Source organism: Oryza brachyantha, chromosome 11, assembly GCF_000231095.2.
Source record: "Oryza brachyantha chromosome 11, ObraRS2, whole genome shotgun sequence".
Classification (NCBI taxonomy): domain Eukaryota; kingdom Viridiplantae; phylum Streptophyta; class Magnoliopsida; order Poales; family Poaceae; genus Oryza; species Oryza brachyantha.
Window position 1 is genome coordinate 4106819 of NC_023173.2, and position 19609 is coordinate 4126427.

General features: G+C 36.5%; 1 protein-coding gene across 1 annotated transcript; it reads right to left on the minus strand.

The window, feature by feature from the left end:
• Window positions 1-73: 73 nt before the first annotated feature.
• Window positions 74-11706, minus strand: LOC102700564 (mRNA-capping enzyme-like). The gene is made up of 18 exons (XM_006662768.3): window positions 11590-11706; window positions 10067-10245; window positions 9669-9804; window positions 9385-9536; window positions 9006-9089; window positions 8870-8932; window positions 7840-7977; window positions 7561-7767; window positions 7182-7295; window positions 6954-7003; window positions 6002-6164; window positions 5791-5913; window positions 4799-4927; window positions 4608-4706; window positions 2442-2531; window positions 2252-2336; window positions 1488-1618; window positions 74-582 (listed from the first exon to the last, which is right to left on the minus strand). The coding sequence occupies exons 2-18, from the start codon at window positions 10193-10195 to the stop codon at window positions 448-450; spliced, it is 2028 nt and encodes a 675-aa protein (XP_006662831.1). The 5' UTR covers window positions 10196-10245; window positions 11590-11706; the 3' UTR covers window positions 74-447.
• Window positions 11707-19609: the final 7903 nt, after the last annotated feature.

Sequence of the window (19609 nt, forward strand, 5' to 3'; positions counted from 1 at the left end):
TTGTAGACCTTGGACCGCTTGCCGATTGATAAAAGACCCTTCATTGAATTTACAGGCCAATCTCAAGCTGTACTGCAAAAGAATAACAGTTCACGAGCCATTTATTATCCCAACACAGGAAGACAAAATGCTAATGGGCAGACTTGGAACACAAACCCTCTTGTTAAAGCTATTCTACACCCATGAAATAAAACCATAGGAGAGAATGCATAAACACAATACACGATTTACAAGGCTACTCTGCAACGACGCCTATACAGGGGGATGGTGAGACTACATGAGGTACAAAGAATTAGTTGGCTTAACCAGCCATCATTATAAGATCCTACAACCACCTCTACTAATTACACAAACTACGGGAACCCGCCGCTTGCCATAGATGGTAGCAGCGCTCTAGCACTATCGCAACAACACTAACACTACCAAATAGTGAGGATGGAATTTTCCTCATCTTCGCCGATGATGAGCCATCTTTGCCTGAGCATGCTTTATCCTATCCGCATACATTGGAAGCCGCGTGATCTCATGTATCTCTTCTAGAAGCTTCTCTTCCGTTATATTATCTGTGATGCTCCTCATTACCTGTACATAATAAAATGAAATGATCATTAGCATGAGCGAGACTTTACCCTAATTTTTGCACATCATGTGAAAACATTAATTTCAGGGGAAACAAGCCAGAGATGTATGCACAGCTACATCAAACTTACTACTTGGATGTACTTGGGAGTTTTTTTTCAAAACAAAACAAAATCAAAATATACCAGGGTTCCGTTTATCACGCAGGGGACCAAAACCACTCCTCCACAGTAGCACGCAAAAGTTGTATAAAATTGAATTTAATTTTTTTTTTAACAAAATCATCGTGATTTTGAAGGGAAAACCGCACAGCAGGACATGATAATCGTGTGGTTTGTAGCGATTATCATTGCGGATTTTGTGAAATCGATAATCGCGACTTCTGAGACAATAATAATCGCGGCTTTTGCAATATCGATAACCATGGTTTTGTGCGAAAACCGCACAATATGTCGCAATATATCTCCATGATTTTTTTAGATTTTGCTTCCTATATTTTTCAAAATTTTTGTATTCTTGCGATATTTACAAATCAAACCGCAGTTTACCGTTATCGTGCCCTAGCGATATAACCGATTATCACGATAATCGTGGCAATTACCGTGATATTACATACCCTGAAATACACATATATTGTGCCCAGAGAATAACGAGAGCAGAATACCATAATACAGACTCAAAAGATATTTATAGGACTTTAGCAGGTAAACCGTATTAAGACAACATAACATAGAAAACCAAATCAAACTGATTCTGTGATTATCCATTTCGCATTAGTTCAAATGAAAAGATATATCAAATCAAAATTACTGACCAAATTCAGATGTGGCCATATATGCACAATTAAATTAGAATGCATTGTAGCATATAAGATAGCACAAGAAAACAGATTGTATACGAAAACCAACCTTACGGTATGTGTTGATATCATTTGGAGTTGATTTATCAGATCTAATGCGCATGCAGACCCAACAGCCGTCTTCCTTATTCCAAGAGCATTCGACAATCCTCCCCGAGATAGAGGATGGATCTTCATCATCTGCATATGTTTCAGAACATTAGCACAAAAATGTAGGACATAAACATCAATAAGAAACAGTCAAGACACTCTATGCCTGATTTTATTTGATTACTCCAAAACAGGAAACTAAATAAAGGAGAAAATACATTATAAAGAAAGCTGATGCATGCTATGTGCAGACAGTATAGGAAAAAAATAATGAATAGTCAAATATGCAAATCATATGGTCATGAAGAATTCACTAGTAAAGACTAGCTTAATGAAAGTTTTACAGGTCATTCAGGTAAATATGCAAACCATATGGTCATGAAGAATTCAATAGTAAAGACTAGCTTAATGAAAGTTTTACAGGTCATTCAGGAATAGAAGTAATGTTCACACCTAGTCATAGGCACAGCATTTAATATCCTTAACAGACTTTTAACTTGTAGAAAAGAAAAGAAAGTAGAAATTGCATGCTACAAAATAAAGGATCCAAAATCATTGAATTTAAAAGATCCATCTTTCTTAATAACATATATGCTTTAATCTGCTGGATCTAATACAACAAAGGAGTAAAATGTTTCTCAACTTTGCCAAACGCCACCTTATTCAATCATAAAAAAGAAATACTGATTACAGGATGAAATGAACATCAAATGACATTCTTACTTGGAAATGCTATGCGGGAACCATCCATAAGTTTCTTTTTGCCTCTCTCATAAAGAAAAACTAGCTGACGATTGTCGCCCCCAACCTGTAACAGTTCAGTATAACATTATGAACCTAACCATAAAGAAATATTCTTCAACATGGCAAACATTTTGATGCAACAACATTGGTTCAAGGAACTTATACAAACCTCAAACAAAAAGTCAACAGAATTCATTGAAGGGTATTTCCACTTAAGAAGACCTTCATGGGTACGAGTTACATATGGATCATCCCAGCCCTACATGAATAACAGAAGTGCTTCAGCCAAGACAAACAAATTATAGAAATTAACTGTTGCCACTTGCCAACCACAAATCAATATGAATGTCAATGTCACACGATCAAGAACATGCTTTAAATCACACATGTGAGAAAGCCCTTATGCAATTCGAATATCTAATACTGTAATTATAAATTTAAACCTCAATTCTACAACTCCGCAGCGAACATCTAATATAAAAAAGGGAAAAAAACATGCAGCGGCCTGCACTTATGAAACTATTTACGCCCATTCTACAAAGCGTAGTAGAAATTATTTACACCATTCCTCCCCTAGTACAGTAGAAACATTACCTCAAAACAATTTTATGACAAAATCACACGAGTTCAAAGACATTGCTGAAACATAATACACAATGCTTTGCATCAACAGAAAGACAAATGACAAATCAATTTCAAGAGAGCATGCAAACTACATACAAACTGCTAAAAATCAGTTCAGGTTGCCATAATAGAAAGCAGGAGTATGGCTATTGAGTACCACCTTCTTCATGCTTTGACAAGCCATTAATTGTGAATTATCTACAATCTTACCAAGCCTCCTATAGGGAATCAGGAAAAAAAAGGTTCCACGAATTACATATCTCAATTGACATTCCCCTTCCCACTAGTTAACAAACATGCCACCAGGTGACTTGTGCTCTCAGTAATTCATACATTAGAAGTTCGATGAAGAAAATATTTTAGGTGCTCTCAATAATTCATATACTGAGAATTCAAACGTCAAATGTAGCAAATAGGTCTAACATAACCTTGGAATGCTTCATGTGATATTGGCTTCATGCTTCAAGTCTGAAAAAAATGCAATCTCAACGAGACTTTTTTATTTTGTGAACCTTTTTATTATTTTAATTATAAAACTAAACCCCGATAAATTATATTTCCATATATAATCCTTTTGGCAACACTACCCCACCTGGCATGACCAAACAGCGTTGCCACCACACCAACTCCACATGGCGTGGCAGCTTTATTTGGCCACACCAGTTAGAATGGTGTGGCAAAAGAACACCGCCACGCTAGGCATGGTGGCATGACCAAAAGGTTCAGATCTGGAAATAAGAGTGGGAGTGGTTTAGTTTAAAAATTAAAAACTAAAAAGGTTTAAAAAATTAATTAAAAATTTTCTCAACCAATGACATCATGGGAAAAGAGGGATGAAGCCATGAAATGAAGAGCCAGGCAAATAATTAATGCATATATATGATTTTAACTGCATACTTGCAAACAGAAAGGTGTGATTATATGCAAAAAAGCACTGGATACTTGCATATCAGTCATCACATGCATTGCAACAGAAAATATGCCTTATACTAAACAAAGGCAATAGGTCTGCTCTACATACATCAAAAGTCAAGAAATCAAGATAAATTGCAAATTGCAAATCAATGAGTGAAAATTGGAAATATCTCTTCCACCATAGTGGTTCAAATCTATGTCCCAATTGCTTGCTTTCACATATACAGTAAAATTCATAGATATAACATGTTTTCTCTATATCTTTATCTTTACTACTATAAAAGCCTCTAGTCCCATTGCATTTTTACAATTTACCCCCTTAACTTTGTAATATTAAAAATCAATCAAATCTAGATGTATATCCACATAAAATCAAATTGATATGGATATTTCCTATATAAAAAAGATGGTCACATATTTCATGAAAAATATTTTTCTTTTTATTCTAGGAATAACATAATATGTTTTTATCCTTTGCAAAGCACAGGCATTCAGCTAGTTAATATAAAAGATCGTAGTGGTGATGGATGGTCAATCTGCCACCCACCACCCCACCACCAACTCCCCAAATTCTAACATTTGGGACTACTCACCATTCTCTCTTAAAATAACTTGACAACCAAAAAATATCTGATTAGTTCTAAAATTCAAAATAGATTATCTTTGCAATGTGCTAATATGATGATTTGACAAGTATTTAAAAAATGATAAGTATTGCATCAACCTGCACATAAAACCCTCGATGCCTATTCTAACTTACCACACACCCATCCCCTTCGATAGAAGGCAAACCTACCTGAAAAATAAGACCGTCAGCATCATGTGAAAGTGATGGAATAAACTCCTTAAGTAGCCTCGTTACTGTAGAAAGAAGCCAAAAATCCTTTCTCCTGACCTGGCAAGGCATTAGAGCGACGTACTAAGAAAAAGAATTTTGCAGAATACAGGGAGATAGAACAGAAATTCAGCTAGTGTCGACTTAGGTACCGAAAATAGTTCCATATCATATTTGTACATCGGGTTGCTCTTAACGCCACTCTCAAACTGTTTTTTTTCATAATAACGTGGTCGAATTATTTCATCTTCAAGCAGCCTCCACCTTTCAGAAAATGGTAACTACATCATAAGAGCAAACTATAAGCAAAAACATGTCACTAAGAGGAAAGTTATATCCGAAAATATTATACAGCCAATATAAAATGTGAACTCTAATAGACAGACATACTAAGGCCCCAAAGATTTTCACCCAAAAACATCACATCAAATCTTTGGACACCTAAATAGAGTATTAAACATAGATAAATCGAAAAACTAATTGCACAATTATGTGAGAAATCATGAGACAAATCTTTTGAGCCTAATTAGTACATGATTAGCCATAAGTGCTACAGTAACCCACATATAATTAGGCTCAAAAGATTCGTCTTGCGGTTTCCATGCCAACCGTGAAATTCGTTTTTTCATTCTTGTCCGAAAACCCCTTCCGACATCCGGTCAAATGTCTGATGTGACACGCAAAAATTTTCATTTCACCAACTAAACACCCCCTAAATGAAATAGGCATGTGAGATGGATAGGTGGCATGTTTGGCCGATCAGAAAGATCAAATGAAAGCAACTTTAGTTTTCCAAAAAATGACGAAAACAGTGTTTCTCTGCAAATGTGCTCACAAGTATTGTTGTTTAATGGTTTTGACAAAGATAGCTTGATTTTGTGAAATTGGACCCAAAAAAGGAGGATGGTATTATGAAACAACATTTCAATTATTGTTACCAAAATTTGTGCGACGACAAAAAGAGTGTAATCACTTCTGATTACATTGACACAAAAAAATGACAAAGAAATTATGGCAGAGACCAAAGAAAAATGTAAATCAAATAGTAGTTAGTACTAGTAGTAACATAGACACTCGATAGTGGATAGCAAAGGTGGTTTTCAGTAAAGGCAATAACAATTCAGCCAGTGCTCTATCATTCTACCTTGGTTTTTGACACAGAATCAAGTGCCATCAGATCATATGCTAAATACCTCCTCTTCAATCCTGAATCTGGTACTGTGTCTATAATCATTTCTCCATCAATCAACGTCATCTCATGTAGACCCTTCGATTGGCAAAGAAATAAGGTTTAACTTTTTGCAGAAGAAAATGTACTATGATATTTTTCTCCACAACAAGAATGAGAGTCTTACATCATTAAGATTCCTATGGGGAAAGCGCATCTGAACTCTTCTGAAGCAAAAATTCCGATCGATCAAGAAACAACCATCCCTCATTATAAGCATCATATATCGGGTTCCATCAGCTTTCCATGTAGCAAAGTAGTATCGTTGCCTAAGTAGTTGCAGATTCTCACTGCAGAGCGCAAAAGGAATTTCATGAACATTGATGTAGTTGAAATCAAACAAAGTATTAATTAGGGTCGTTTGAAACAAAGTAGTTTCATAGTAGAAAAAGGGTGTTTCAAAAATATTTGTCAGATCCTACAAGTCAAAATTGGGTTTATGTTTCCTTCCCTGAAAGAACTATAATTCTCTTCAAATCGGCAGGCACTATCTCATAGTTTCACATTTAAATTTTAATGTGTACATAAAAACTGTTTGGGACATGTTATATGAAAAGATCTGGAGAAATTAATGACATAAAAGAAGATTTCCACAATCAGAAATCTGAAGTTGTTTATATGTGAAAATAGAGCTTACTAAAGAAAGAATTGGGTGCAGATTTTTCAACCTAACAAGCGCACACATTTACCACCTTTTCTACACTTTTGCTTTCTGCAATGCTCCAAGGTATACCAGAAATCAAAACGCACAGATAGCATGTAAAGATAATGGACTAACACATACTAATCTATACTCCTTTAAAGGAAGGTAGTTGGCGGTAGTGAATCTTCCAGACTTCCACCTCTCCTAATCCCATTATAAATTTGCAAATTATCCCTTCAGCTTCTTAATATTAAGAAAATCAAATCTAAATGGATAACCACATAAAAAATCAAATTAAGGTGAAATATTCCATATAGCAGAAAGATGGGTAACATATTTCATATGTTTTGTTTTGTCCATAGAAAAGCATGGGCATTCAGCTAGTAAGTAAATAATATTACAAACAATGGATGGAGTCCAGTTTACTGTTAACCACCTGTTAAGAGAGACTGGATGTGATCCTGGAAACTGTGCATGCCCTCTCACCTGTAACCAGACAAATGATATTATAGCAGTGTGTAGAAACACATGCATAAACTTGCAGAAAAGTGCCGTTTGAAAATATGCAGAAGCATAATAGCTTAAAAACAGACTAAAGAAACAGATAACATAATTCATAAGTGCACTGTAGATGTTCAATTGACCATGTCAATCTTATACTTACTGGGTGCATTTCCAGCAAGCGGTAACATACGATGCGCAGAGCATCTTGCTGATCATATGGTACAGCGTCTCCTAGCACATCATCATTAGTGATAACTTTATCTTCCACCTCATTCTACAAGATACATGGGCCTCAAAATCAAAAAAATTTGCTTGACAACAGTAAACAAACAATATAGGCCAAGATATATAGTAAATTACATCCAACTAAAGTCCAAAAATCAAGCCAAACAAAAAGAAGTAGGTCATATGAACTCAAAACTTTATACCTTTATGTCGACAAATGAAAAAACTTATGGGAATTACAAGGAACCAAGCATTTACTTCTACACTAAATTACTTTGAAGTAATTTCAGATTTGAGTCTCTCAAAATGCTTACATGTGCTGGTGCAAGATCACCATTCTCATCGTCGTCATCTTGCTTAGCTTCACCATTTAAATCAAGATCAGATGACCTTTTCCATTCTGGTGTTGAAGGGCATGTTATAGTATGTTCAGGGACCTCATGGTAAAATGAATACAGTGCTTCAATGTAATCCCTCTTATATATACCAGGTGGTCGTCTTTTTGCAAACATGTTTATTGCCTAGAAAGAAAGTGGGGTCAAGAAAAAACAGTAGAACTAGTTGAACAAACAACATTGAGAATCTAGTCATACCTCAGCGACGCAGGACACTTGTGTTCGCATAAGGTAATGGATTATCATGAAACCAGTACGATTATGACCATGGGTACAGTGAACAAGAATATATTTAGGACTCTTTGATTGCTTCTGTCGGTCAAGAAACATCATCACCTGAAAGAAAAAAAAATCACACCATAAATATATTATTAAAAGCTCTGTATATATGTTTGCTAACCACATACATCTGAATCTATTGTCTATCAGTCTATGGCACGAAAAATAAAGACAAACATTGGTTGCAGATGGGGAATAACTCATTACGAGAGTAAAAAACTATAAAAGGGTTTATATATTCTAGAACAGGTATGTCATTGAGTTCGTGTGCACCGAATGTTGTTGAAGGAAAACTTTGACCACTTAACTACTATGCACCATTCCATGAACTGATGATCCAAAGTATGCATACAGGTAAGTAGGTAACATCGATGTAAAAGGGAAAACACCATTGAAGTTACAAACAAAATACTTATAAAATATCATGCGAGAAATAAGTACTCCCTCTGATGCAAAATATAGCTACCGGATTTATAATTACATGCAGCAAATAAATGTATTTTAAAAATACTAATAAATGTTAAAGATTTACTTTTGACTTCACATGTTCCAAGATGATACATGATAGTTACATGCAAAACCAAAATCTGCAGTTCATCACCATTCAAAACTAAACTGCTATGGGGAGCCACATCTTGAACATTTGCAGACTGAAACATCAAAGTAGGTAACCTATATGTTGATACATTGCACAATTTAATAATTATCACATGAAGCCAAAAACATGTAGTTCCCCATTAAAAGGTAAAGCTACTCTAGAGAATCACCTCAAACACTGGAGGAACAAAAAACAGCTTGCAAAAAACAATTACAAACACTATGAGGATAAAAAAACAAATGAAGTACTATAAAATTGTGATGAATTAAACAACAAGATCCAGATTGGACAAATAAGCACCAGAATCAAAAATACTGCTGATGAAAATATATAACCAAATATAGATGTTACCTCATAAACAAACACATTAACAGATTCATTATCAGGTACAGCATCTCTTCCCTTGCATGGTATCTAAAAAAGAAATGTGTTAACATAGGGAAGGAGCTTTTGAATTCAAGGATGTCGATAAGCTAAGCTCTCTCACCTTGACATGCTTAGTACCTTGCCTTGTCCATTCTGCAGGTGAGTAATATCGAGTAGTATTTGTCAAATCAATTACCAAACCTATCTGAAAAAGGATACGAAGAAAAATGGTAGGGTTCTGTTAGCAAAATGGGACTGGTCAGGCATGTATCCATACAAGATAATGTACCCCATGCCAATAATAAGAACCTTCGAACAAGAGAAGGGGCAATAAAAGCTCATGTTTCACAGAAGACTATCAGAATTACAGTATTTTATTTATACAAAAATATCAATTGAAAATAGAAACATCTTCACAGTTAACATAGAGAAATAAGTACAGCAAGCATGAGCATAGTACAACTACAAACTATAAAAACAACCAACGTGTCAATACTTACTTCACGACCAGCTTTTCTTTGTTTATTAACTACTTGTTTGGAAGAATATCTTTTCCCAGGAGGCACCGAGTCATTGAATGTTTCATCAAGAGGAACCTTGGAAGGAATGATTTTGTCTATTGGCTCACCAAACGCAGGACAATTCATCCAACCTGAAGTAACATCCACATAAGCACGTATAATCAAAATCCATTTTGCACATGCAACAACATAGATATAAATTACCATAAGAAGAGAAAGAAAGAATTAAGTCAACACTGGTAATATTTGCTGACATTTCATACCATGAGGTGCCTCTTTTATTCGACCTCTACCAGCTCTGTTATAAGGAGCATAATCGCTCTTAATCTGCTGAGGATGAAATCTTGAACCTTCATCCTGGTGCTCTCTCTTTAACTTTTTGCGCCTCTCTTCACGCTCCTACAACAAAAAAAAACATGTGCATTATGGCTCTCATAGACATTAGTGCCATAGGTTTTATGCCTACAAAGTTCCATATAAATATGTAAACCAACAGTAACAATCTCCATGAATTATTTTTCCCATCATTTAACAATATCAACTAAGTGAAGTTGCTGGAGATAAAAACTAAGTTTACATTTCAGTAATAAATAATCAGCTATCACTAGGAATCTTCCACATGGAACCAAAAGCTTAATGTGGAATGAGTGTCATGTAGTACCCTTCGCATTGTATCAACAGCAGACTCAACATGATCCTCCTGTGCCAAATCAACCTCAATCTGTTGTTCATAAGGCTGGTCATCTTCCTCAGGCAATGGTGATGCGTTCAAATCCATAGAGAAGGTCATTCAACATCCACTACTTCATATATCCCCAATAAACTTTTTGAGATTTGCACCTAAGAACAAGTGAATGATCGGCCATGGGCAAACAAATATTATGGATATTTCCAAAGCGTTGAAAGTAAGTGGAAGGAGTTGAGACAATTAGTGAAAATACAGCACAAGTTTCAACCCGTAGACGCTTAAGGACAGAGGAATGCTGGAAAAACATTTCACACACCAAACAAACAAATTGAATCCTTTCTAAAGCAAACAGTACATTCTAGCTTAGTATCTATTCCCATATAAAGCATGTGGTGTCCTACGTGCTGCAGATTTTAAAATAACAACTCTTGCAGCTATGCTGTCAGCTTTAACATGAAAAACTACAAGACAGCAAATATTTCATATTGTGATGCCTATGGTTCAACAAATAGCAGGAATTTGACAATGAGCATGCATGACCATAAAGCCCACAAGAAACATGTTTATAAATTTCAAACAAGATTGAATGTCAGTTCAGATGCCCTTGGCCTAAAACCTTAAACAATACACTAAATTATATGTTTATACTACATGATTAACACTTTACCAAAATTTCAAAACCTGCCAGCATATGTAGAAAAATATAAATTTATCACCAAGAGGATTGTCTAATTCAAACTAGAAATTGGTACAGTAGAGTACTAGACATTAAAAAAACTGCATTTTCCTCGCTCATTGCAACTAGAAGTTATCAACCTAAAAGAAATTTAAATATTCAAATACATGACAAATACATGACACCAACACCATATGTGAACACCAAGAGAACAGCAAGGTGAACAGAAATGTTCGTTTTGGGGGCATTTAGTTTTCCACGCACCATAGCAGCATGAAGGGATAAGCCACATAGTACTCCAGGGGAAAAAGAGAGAAGCCACAAAAACTCGGTGCTAGTGGTTTCTTGCAGCTATATTACATCCTAACAAAGGCGGAGGTTCAAAGCTCAACAGAATAAATGTTCTTCCCCCAACAAAAGCCAAAACCCCCCAAACTACATCACTAAAGATGAAATTCGACCTAAAAGCCACAAAGATAAGCAGAAGCCTACCACGCCAAGGACTGCTCACACCAATGCTACTTAAGTAAGGATAGCTACAGTTCCCAAAAATGGCGAAACGCCCATCAAAATGCTCGCTAGGGAGTACGACGAGCACGAAGCAGCACGCAGCGCACGAATAAACCCGAAGAGAACCCCCGACACCACACATGCACGGGGGACCCGTACGACCAGAAGCCAACCTAGGGTTTGCGACAACGGCGCCCCAATTCCCACCCGAGCGCGCGCGCGCGGAAAAAGCACGCCGCCGTACCGCCGCTCGGGCCGGGAGCCGAGGACCATAGCGAATTGAGGGGGGAGTCGGGGATGCGTGGCGTACCTCGCGCGGGAGCGGGGGTGCGGCGGTCGTTGCACCGAGGGGGGGGGGCAAGCGCGCTCCACCCCCTCGAGGCGGACGCGTCGGCGAGGGGGAAGGACGGCGGCGGCGGCGTCGCCGGCGAGCGGCGACCCGGTGTGGCGGAGGCGGGAGAGGAGAGGGGAGAGCAGGGGAGGGGGAGAGGGTTTGGGGGGAGGGGATCTGCGAGCGCGAGAGAGGTTAGGGTTTGGGGGGAGCCATGGAGGGTGGGGCGAAACGATACGATTCGAATCGGCTCGAGTCGAGTCGAGGTGGAGGGGGAGAGCCGAGGGCGGAGGCGGTGGCGTGGCGTGGCGTGGCGTTGGATGGGTCGAATCGAGTCGGGTTCCGTGCGTGCGGGAGGCCGGCGCACCACGTGCTGCGTCGCATCGCGGCCGGACCCGGACCCGGACGATGACGGTTTTTTTTTCCCGTTGGATGTTGGTGGTGTGGTGTCAATGGGGAAATTTGTTTGAAACACCTCGGACGCGCGGTACTTAATTTTTTTTTATCGTTCTTACGAATGTTTATTAGACCTACATATCAAAGACTCATAAGGATCCACGTATCATAAACAGCGAGTGATAAATGAGTGATAAATTTGTTTTGACTACTTGTAAGAGTGGCAAAAAGTTAAATTTCCCCTCGAATCCGGTTAGGGGTAGGTTTGTTTCAGATTGGCTAAAACACAGACCCCTATTATGTGTTTGGTTCATGAACAAGATGAGATGTGTTTGATCCATTCTTGGATTGTAGATGAACTGATCTCATTTTTCTGTCTGGGTGTAGGAATGTGTTGAACTTTGGAGGGATGAGATAGAATAGAGTGAACCTGTCACATATTTGGTTCCATGGATGGGCATGGAATGTTTGGATGTGATTACCTCTGCACAATGAGTTAGTGAAGTTAACTCCCATATTCAAAATAAAATATTGAATACTAGGATTAATATATGAATAACCTAAAGTAATTAGATGTATATTTATACAAGTAATATACATTAAATAAATTTAATAAATAAAATAAACACTCCTATGTGTCGTGGTCGTTCTGGGATAGATCGGTCCAGTTATTTTGGTGAGATGAGTTGGATCCGGATCTAAGAGAAATGGGTTGGCTCTATATCAACAAATCCCAACCATGAAACCAAATACATCCTTAATGTGCCGAATCAAGCTAGTGTTTTAGCTTGTGAGCTTAGCAAATTAGTTCACAAGATACTCATTTTAGCTCATTAGTATAAAAGATCACTATACCTCCATATATTTATGACTTCTTAATTAGGGTGTACTCTTATAATCACACCTAAATTATTTATATTTCAGTGATAGTTATTAGTTAATGTCAATTCTTATGTTAATATATAATAAAATAGTAAATTTATACGATCCTAAACTTATTAACGATCCTAATAAGCTTAACGAACCAACTCGAGCCATGCTATATTTTTAGCTTGTTAACATTAATAAGTTGGACGGAGCTGTCTTGTTAAGACGACGAGTCAAACTAGCTCATTATTCACCCCAGTTGGTGCAGTGGTGTTGACTGCTCCATGAGTTTTGTCTTTTTTCTTAGTCGCGTGCAGTCTCACCTCCCCTTAATGTTCCTATATAAATTATTCTTGGTCTACGCCACTTTTAGACTTGTTTAATTTAGAATAATTTTAACTCATAGGAAAAGGAAAAAAATGGAGGGATATGAAGGAATGCATACATCAATCTATATGAATTTTTCAAATGCAGTTTTTATGTTTTCTCTGTACAACTTGTACAAAAGAACTTTGGGGTTCCTATGATTCATTCCTACGAACCAAGATACTTTTATAGGAATCAATCGTAAAAATTTAAATCATTTGTTTTTCCCCAAACTGAGTATGTATTTATTGGTATACTTTAAACACTCCTGAACCGATCTCATTTTGTTTTAGGTAAGGTAATTTTACTATTTCTACGGTTTGAACAATCCAACTCTATTTTCTAGCCAAGTCTAATGTCCTATCCAGTGAAATAGAGGAGTTCATCGATGTGTCTGAGCTGACATATTTGAGGTTATTGATATGTACTTAAAAAGTAGACTGGTCCATACTACAACACTAGTAAAATTAACCAATATAAAGTGAAAAGATCATCTTAAAGGTACTCTAAAGTGAAAAATATGGCAATGTTGCGCAAATTATAATTTTCTTATTTTTATTTGAGAACTAAAAATGATAGTTGCAAATTTAATGATATGTATTACCTCCATTTGACATTATAATATATCTCGGTTCTCTCTGGATTTATATAGATGACAATAATTATGGACATGTAATAAACATAATGATCCATTAATCAATTTAGGTATGACCAAAATATCTTATAAATAGAATAAAAATGAGTAATTCGTAATATTGAGCGCTTTTGGATTTCTTAGGTTTAGTATACCTAGTACTTATGAATTATCATACCCTTCATTACAGAATTCTAGAAAAGTATCATATTGTGGATGCAATGACATTCATGCGCTTTATGTAAATTCCCAAAAAAAAAATCAGTAGGGATGGGTTTTATTTGACAAAACTATGTAATGTTTATTAATTAGTGAGCACCTAATTCCAATGCACTCTATGTCTGGTCTTATCCATTGCTCCTTCTACCCAATATGAGAGCTATGTGCAAGTCACAAACTTAGGCATGTGCTTGCTTAGAATTATTGCAATCTAGATTATTGAGTTAGATTGATCATTACAAGGTGGAGTAAAATAGTATATGAGATGTTTATTTCTTTAGATTATTGAAGCCATGGATTACTGGGATCATCGGGCTAAAGTCTAGAATGACCTCAGCTATTTTGGAGTAATGGATGGCAAGGTGATTAATTACTTTGAAGTAACAAGGGGAGTGGGCCTTTAGCTACCCAATAATATGAAAAAAAAAGAACATTAGAGTATCTTATCATATTATAGTAATTGGGACTCTAAATTTAATAGGTTGTCACAATAATCTATTTGTTTGTTTTAATTACTTCTAATAATCTAGAGTACAATAATCCAATGTGAAACAAATTAGGGTCTTAATTTAACCTGATGACCATTAACACCCATAACACCCCATGCCGTCCTTATTCTATCTTAATGCATGCACCCTCCACCACCTTATTTGTTGATACTCTATCACATCCACTGTTAAGTCATCACTGTTGTCGCCTTGTGCCATATGGAGCAGCCCTAGCCGAGGGTTCATGAAACCTTTTGGCCTAACAAAACCGTCCCCCGCGGTAGTGCGATTATTGTGCAATAACTGCGATGAAGTCATCTTCCAAAGTTTGAATTTAAAATCGAGGTAGCAACAGTTTTGTCACAGTAACCATGCGTGTTGGAGGCTCAGTACTGGCCCATTAGAGGCCTCAAGCAATTTGGGTGTGGCGCATCCCGCCTCTTTCCTAACCTCTCCTGACCTAAACTCTTGGGTTCCACCAAAGCCAGGATAGAAAGTTTGGCTTACCTTTTTTGCATGTTTTCTAATTTCAGTAAGTATTCGTCCTTTTTTGACAAGACCGTGTTTGAGATAGTTTATGGATTTTTATTGACACACTTTTCAAACTTCTAAATTGTAAATTTCGTGCAAAAAATTTCTATATAAAAGAACATAATTTGACCTTTCTAAGCAAGATTTTACTTTTTACTAGTTAACCCCTAATTTTGAGAGAAACAAGTCTTCACTAGTTAGCTATCCTTCACTGCAACAGCCATTGCTTAGGGCTTAGGCCATCTCGCTGTTCCATCCGTATCATTTAGTAAAGGAAAGCCCAAGCATAGTGTTGATGGGCCGTCCAGCACTTGCTCTCTTTATACATTTTGGCCCCAAAAACTAATTTGGGAGATATATATTCTTCTGGGAGATTATGTTACTGCCTTTTTTTTAATGAGGATATGGGGGTTGTAAATATGCCTCCTCATTATTCTCAATAATTTTCCAGTACAAACTTATATAGGTGCATGGAAGACTCTATTTTTTAAAGCTTATTCACCATATTATTTGTTTTCTGTTTCGAAAATACCCGTTCTCTAATAAAATCCGTCTAACAAAAAACACAACCTAACTACAGTAACACACAAGCTATAATAGACCCCTCTAGCTGATCATGCATGCTTTGTCCCAATCAAGCCGTCATTTTAGTGCTGATACATCACAAGCACGTCACAGGATGCATCAGTGCGAGGTAACCTGATTTCTTTTTCACCCTGTTTCATTTTCCACCTTGTTTCTGCACTGCAGCATGTGGAAGATCGATGATGGCGATGTAGCGAGCATTGCCGTCCACACGAAAGAGAACTGTTCGTCCATGTACAGTCATATTGATTACAAAGTGATGTATAGCTACATAATTGACTCTCTGCTTGGCAGTGAAGATTTTCTTTAAAAATTGTGTAGATATATTTCTATAGTAGCAGTGGTGGCAGAGAATTTGTTATCTACCTCACCACCAACCCCCTGATATTTTTTGAAAGGAAAATAACTTAAAACTATATATCAAACAACTTTTACTAATAATATTATTTTATAAAATCTTGTTGCAACGCATAGACGATATGCTAGTTTAAGAAAAAGATTGTATTTTTAATTTTAGTACAAGTCAGATGCACATATGCACGAAAACACACTCACGCTCATATACATCCACGTCGATCTGCTAGCACACGTATGTCTTATAGTTTTCAATCTAAATTCAATTTGTTGACGTGGATAATGCATCGTTGGTCAATACTGCTCATCTGTCTGTGAGCACAACCACTGGGATTTCTTTGGTCCAAATGATGTGTGCGGGATGCCCAGGGTGTGCACATCAAAGTGCTCCAGAAAAAAAAAACACACTGACGGGACGACGTGTAGAGCTGCAAACAGCACAGTCTCATTTTTTGAGTGATGCTTCCCCAAATTTGAGTGCGTGCTGAAAGGGTCGTCGAGTCGTCTGGGGGTGAACGGTCGTTTTCTGGGAAAAAAAAGCAGCGTAACTAAATTACCCATCGGAATCTCTGGTTAAAAAATATCGAAACTTTCGATCGGTCTTCTCTATTTGTCATAAAAGACTGATCGAAACTACCGACCCTAGGTTGATTTCCTCTTCAAGATTTCAACTGCGGCACCACCCACACAAAAAGATAAAGGAGAAAGCCGGTAAACAACAGAGCAAGTTTAAGAACATGAATACAGAAAAGAATGTGGGGCAGCATGGAGGTCGATGCATTTACAAGGAAGATTCTATAGCAAGGCCAATAGTTTCCTCGTGTGTCTTGCAATAATTTGAAAAGCTGATGTGTACGGGAAGAGGTCTGCAAGGAATATTGATGGCTTCTAAATCGGATACAGATTAAATTTTTTAATAGTGTTAGTTTTCTTTTTCTTTATAGATAGTATTCTGATAGATTTGTTGTAGCCGAGTCGGACTCTAGTTCCCTATAGACGCATCGCCACCTTAGTCGTAGTTTCGTCGGAGTGAGCTCTCAACTAGGTTGTATTGGTTAAGATCTCCAACACTTGAGTATCTCGATGTATAATAGTTGTATCAGCCAAATCAAGACTTTCTTAATTCAGTCCAATGTTTTGATCAACCTTGTACAATAGTTGCTTATCAGATTGGTTTCAATTCAAGTTATTCTGATATCTTTTGTCTCTCTAGTTGACTGATATGTGATTCTATAAGTTAGATTAAGACATTCTTGGTTTAGTCCAGTATTTTAATCAAAGCCTATATTGTTGCCATCAATCTTACTAGTTTGATACAAGTTATATTTATTCTTTGAATTGTACCAATCAATCATTTTGAGTATTTTTATTTAGTTTACTAATTATTGTTTGCTATTCTCCATCTTATACTGTCTCGATTAGGTCCAGTCTATAGGGTTGTTTTGATCAACCCACGATTACCAGATTGTTTTATTTTACTCTCTATTTCATCAGAGTTTTATTAGTGGATGAGTTATCTTGTTATCATATAAACGCTTATCATTGGCTCACCATAAATTGATAGATAAATATAGACTACTAAAGCTATCAATCTGTTTTAGTTAAGTACAATTTTATACGGTCTCGGCTCAGTCGGATTTGTCAAGATTATATTTAAATGAATATTTGATTGCTATATATATATATATATATATATATATATATATATATATATATATGAGATAAGCAGCCAATGCTTGCTATGCAACTTTATTAATTAATCTATATTTATTGATTTTTATTCATCTTTATTAGTCATAATCTTATACTGTCTTTGGTTCAGTCCGCGCTACCCAGATTATTCTGAATAAAATAGATAGGATATTTGGTAGGTTAAAATTAGTTACTAACTAGTTGTATCTTGCAAATTTTATTATTTTATTTATTATTATTCTTGCAACAATGCCGATCAACATATTACTGTGTTTCTAGATCAAATCAGTTGATCACGATATCAACCATCGGCCCATAGGCCAATCGACTTGATAAACTTAACTTTGTTTTCTACGTGTCAATTGTAGGATCAAATTGACTTGACTGGCATGCCTTAAACCTGAGTATTTAGCACCGCACTGGAGTTAAGCAGACCCCCAGGCCTTCGCGTGTGCTCATAATGCAATTTTCGTATCACACTGGTGTGAATTTTGCGTCAACAACAAACATGTATAAAGACTAGTTGGAGCATTTGCATATGTTGTGCTGATATAATGATCCACTTGACGGTGGTGGTGGTAAACTCACCGTCATGGATGCTGTCTTCTATAGTAGTAGTATAGATGTGTAGGTCGTACTCAGATATATACTATATATATAGAGACAAACACCATATATAATTATTTAGTCAGCCAAGAAAAAAAGGTAGCCTCTTATTTACAAGAAAAATACAAACCGGATGATGTTTACTGAAAATAGCATCACCATCTCAGAGTGAGACTTGACGACAAATTTAAGTAGTGCTCGAGACTAACTATCTTGAAAGAGACCCATTTATTTGGTCTTGTTGCGTGCCATGAGACGGCTCATGTCGAGCTTGTTAATTTTATTGTCAAAATCAATCTTATCAAATTTTGACATATTCTGGCATTACGGAATTTTGATAGCGTTGGAAATGTTTGGTTTGAAGCCTCACTAGATGTTAGTAATGATTTTTTATAAGATGTAACTTTTAAAACTACCAAATTTTTGTATGGCAGGTTGACAGCAATGTCAAGATCACTTGAGTTTGTTACCCTACTAAAATAATTTTCAAAATAATACATTAAGATAAACTCTAAAATTAACTTTTAAAATTTAAAATTTGGATAAGATCAATAAGCTAATAAGTAAACAATAAAGCTGACAACTTGCTAGCTAATATATTAGCATGATCTATTAGTATCCCTAAGTTAAGAGATTTTTGAGAAAAAAAACTAAAAAAAAAACAGCCCACATAAGCATATTGGGTTGGCCCCTACCAACTGCGCCATAGGCAGTCGCACATGTTAATTAGAAGGATTAATTGATAAATTGACTATACAGATCCTAACAAATTAATCCAAATTGTATGCAGTTCATTAGAAAGTTGTAAGCAGTATGAAACAAATGGGTTTGAGACCCTAACTTTGGGTCTGATCGCTTTGGCACAATGTTATGAGGTTGCAATACTCACAACTATGACACTGATGAGCCAACATACTCCAACACTGACATCCAACCGGACGGACGGCCGGCCAGCTAACTTGTCCTCATGTCCATGATGGAGGATAAGCTCTACATGTCACACATCTCTATTGAAACAAAAATTTCAATTTCCTTCTGGTTGTACATAATCAACAATCAGCCAGTAAGCTAAACTTTATAAATCATCGTCGAATTATAACAATTATATATTTACATATATGAATATTCATGAAAATAGAAAATAATTGTGCGGTAAATTAAAACGAGCTCCATCGTCCTTCTTTTGTACGACATAGGTCTGTACTGAATATACATCCACACGTGAAGTCATGAACCAATGTACTTTTATCAAAAGACTCAC

Bases quoted from the DNA above. Each gene is read 5' to 3' on its own strand.
- LOC102700564 (XM_006662768.3), bottom strand. From the start codon at position 10,195: ATGACCTTCTCTATGGATTTGAACGCATCACCATTGCCTGAGGAAGAT. The intron at 9,090-9,384 runs GTAAGTATTGAC...ATCCTTTTTCAG, and splicing joins AAAGAAAAGCTGGTCGTGAA to ATAGGTTTGGTAATTGATTT. The intron at 4,707-4,798 runs GTACCTAAGTCG...ATGCCTTGCCAG, and splicing joins ATGATATGGAACTATTTTCG to GTCAGGAGAAAGGATTTTTG.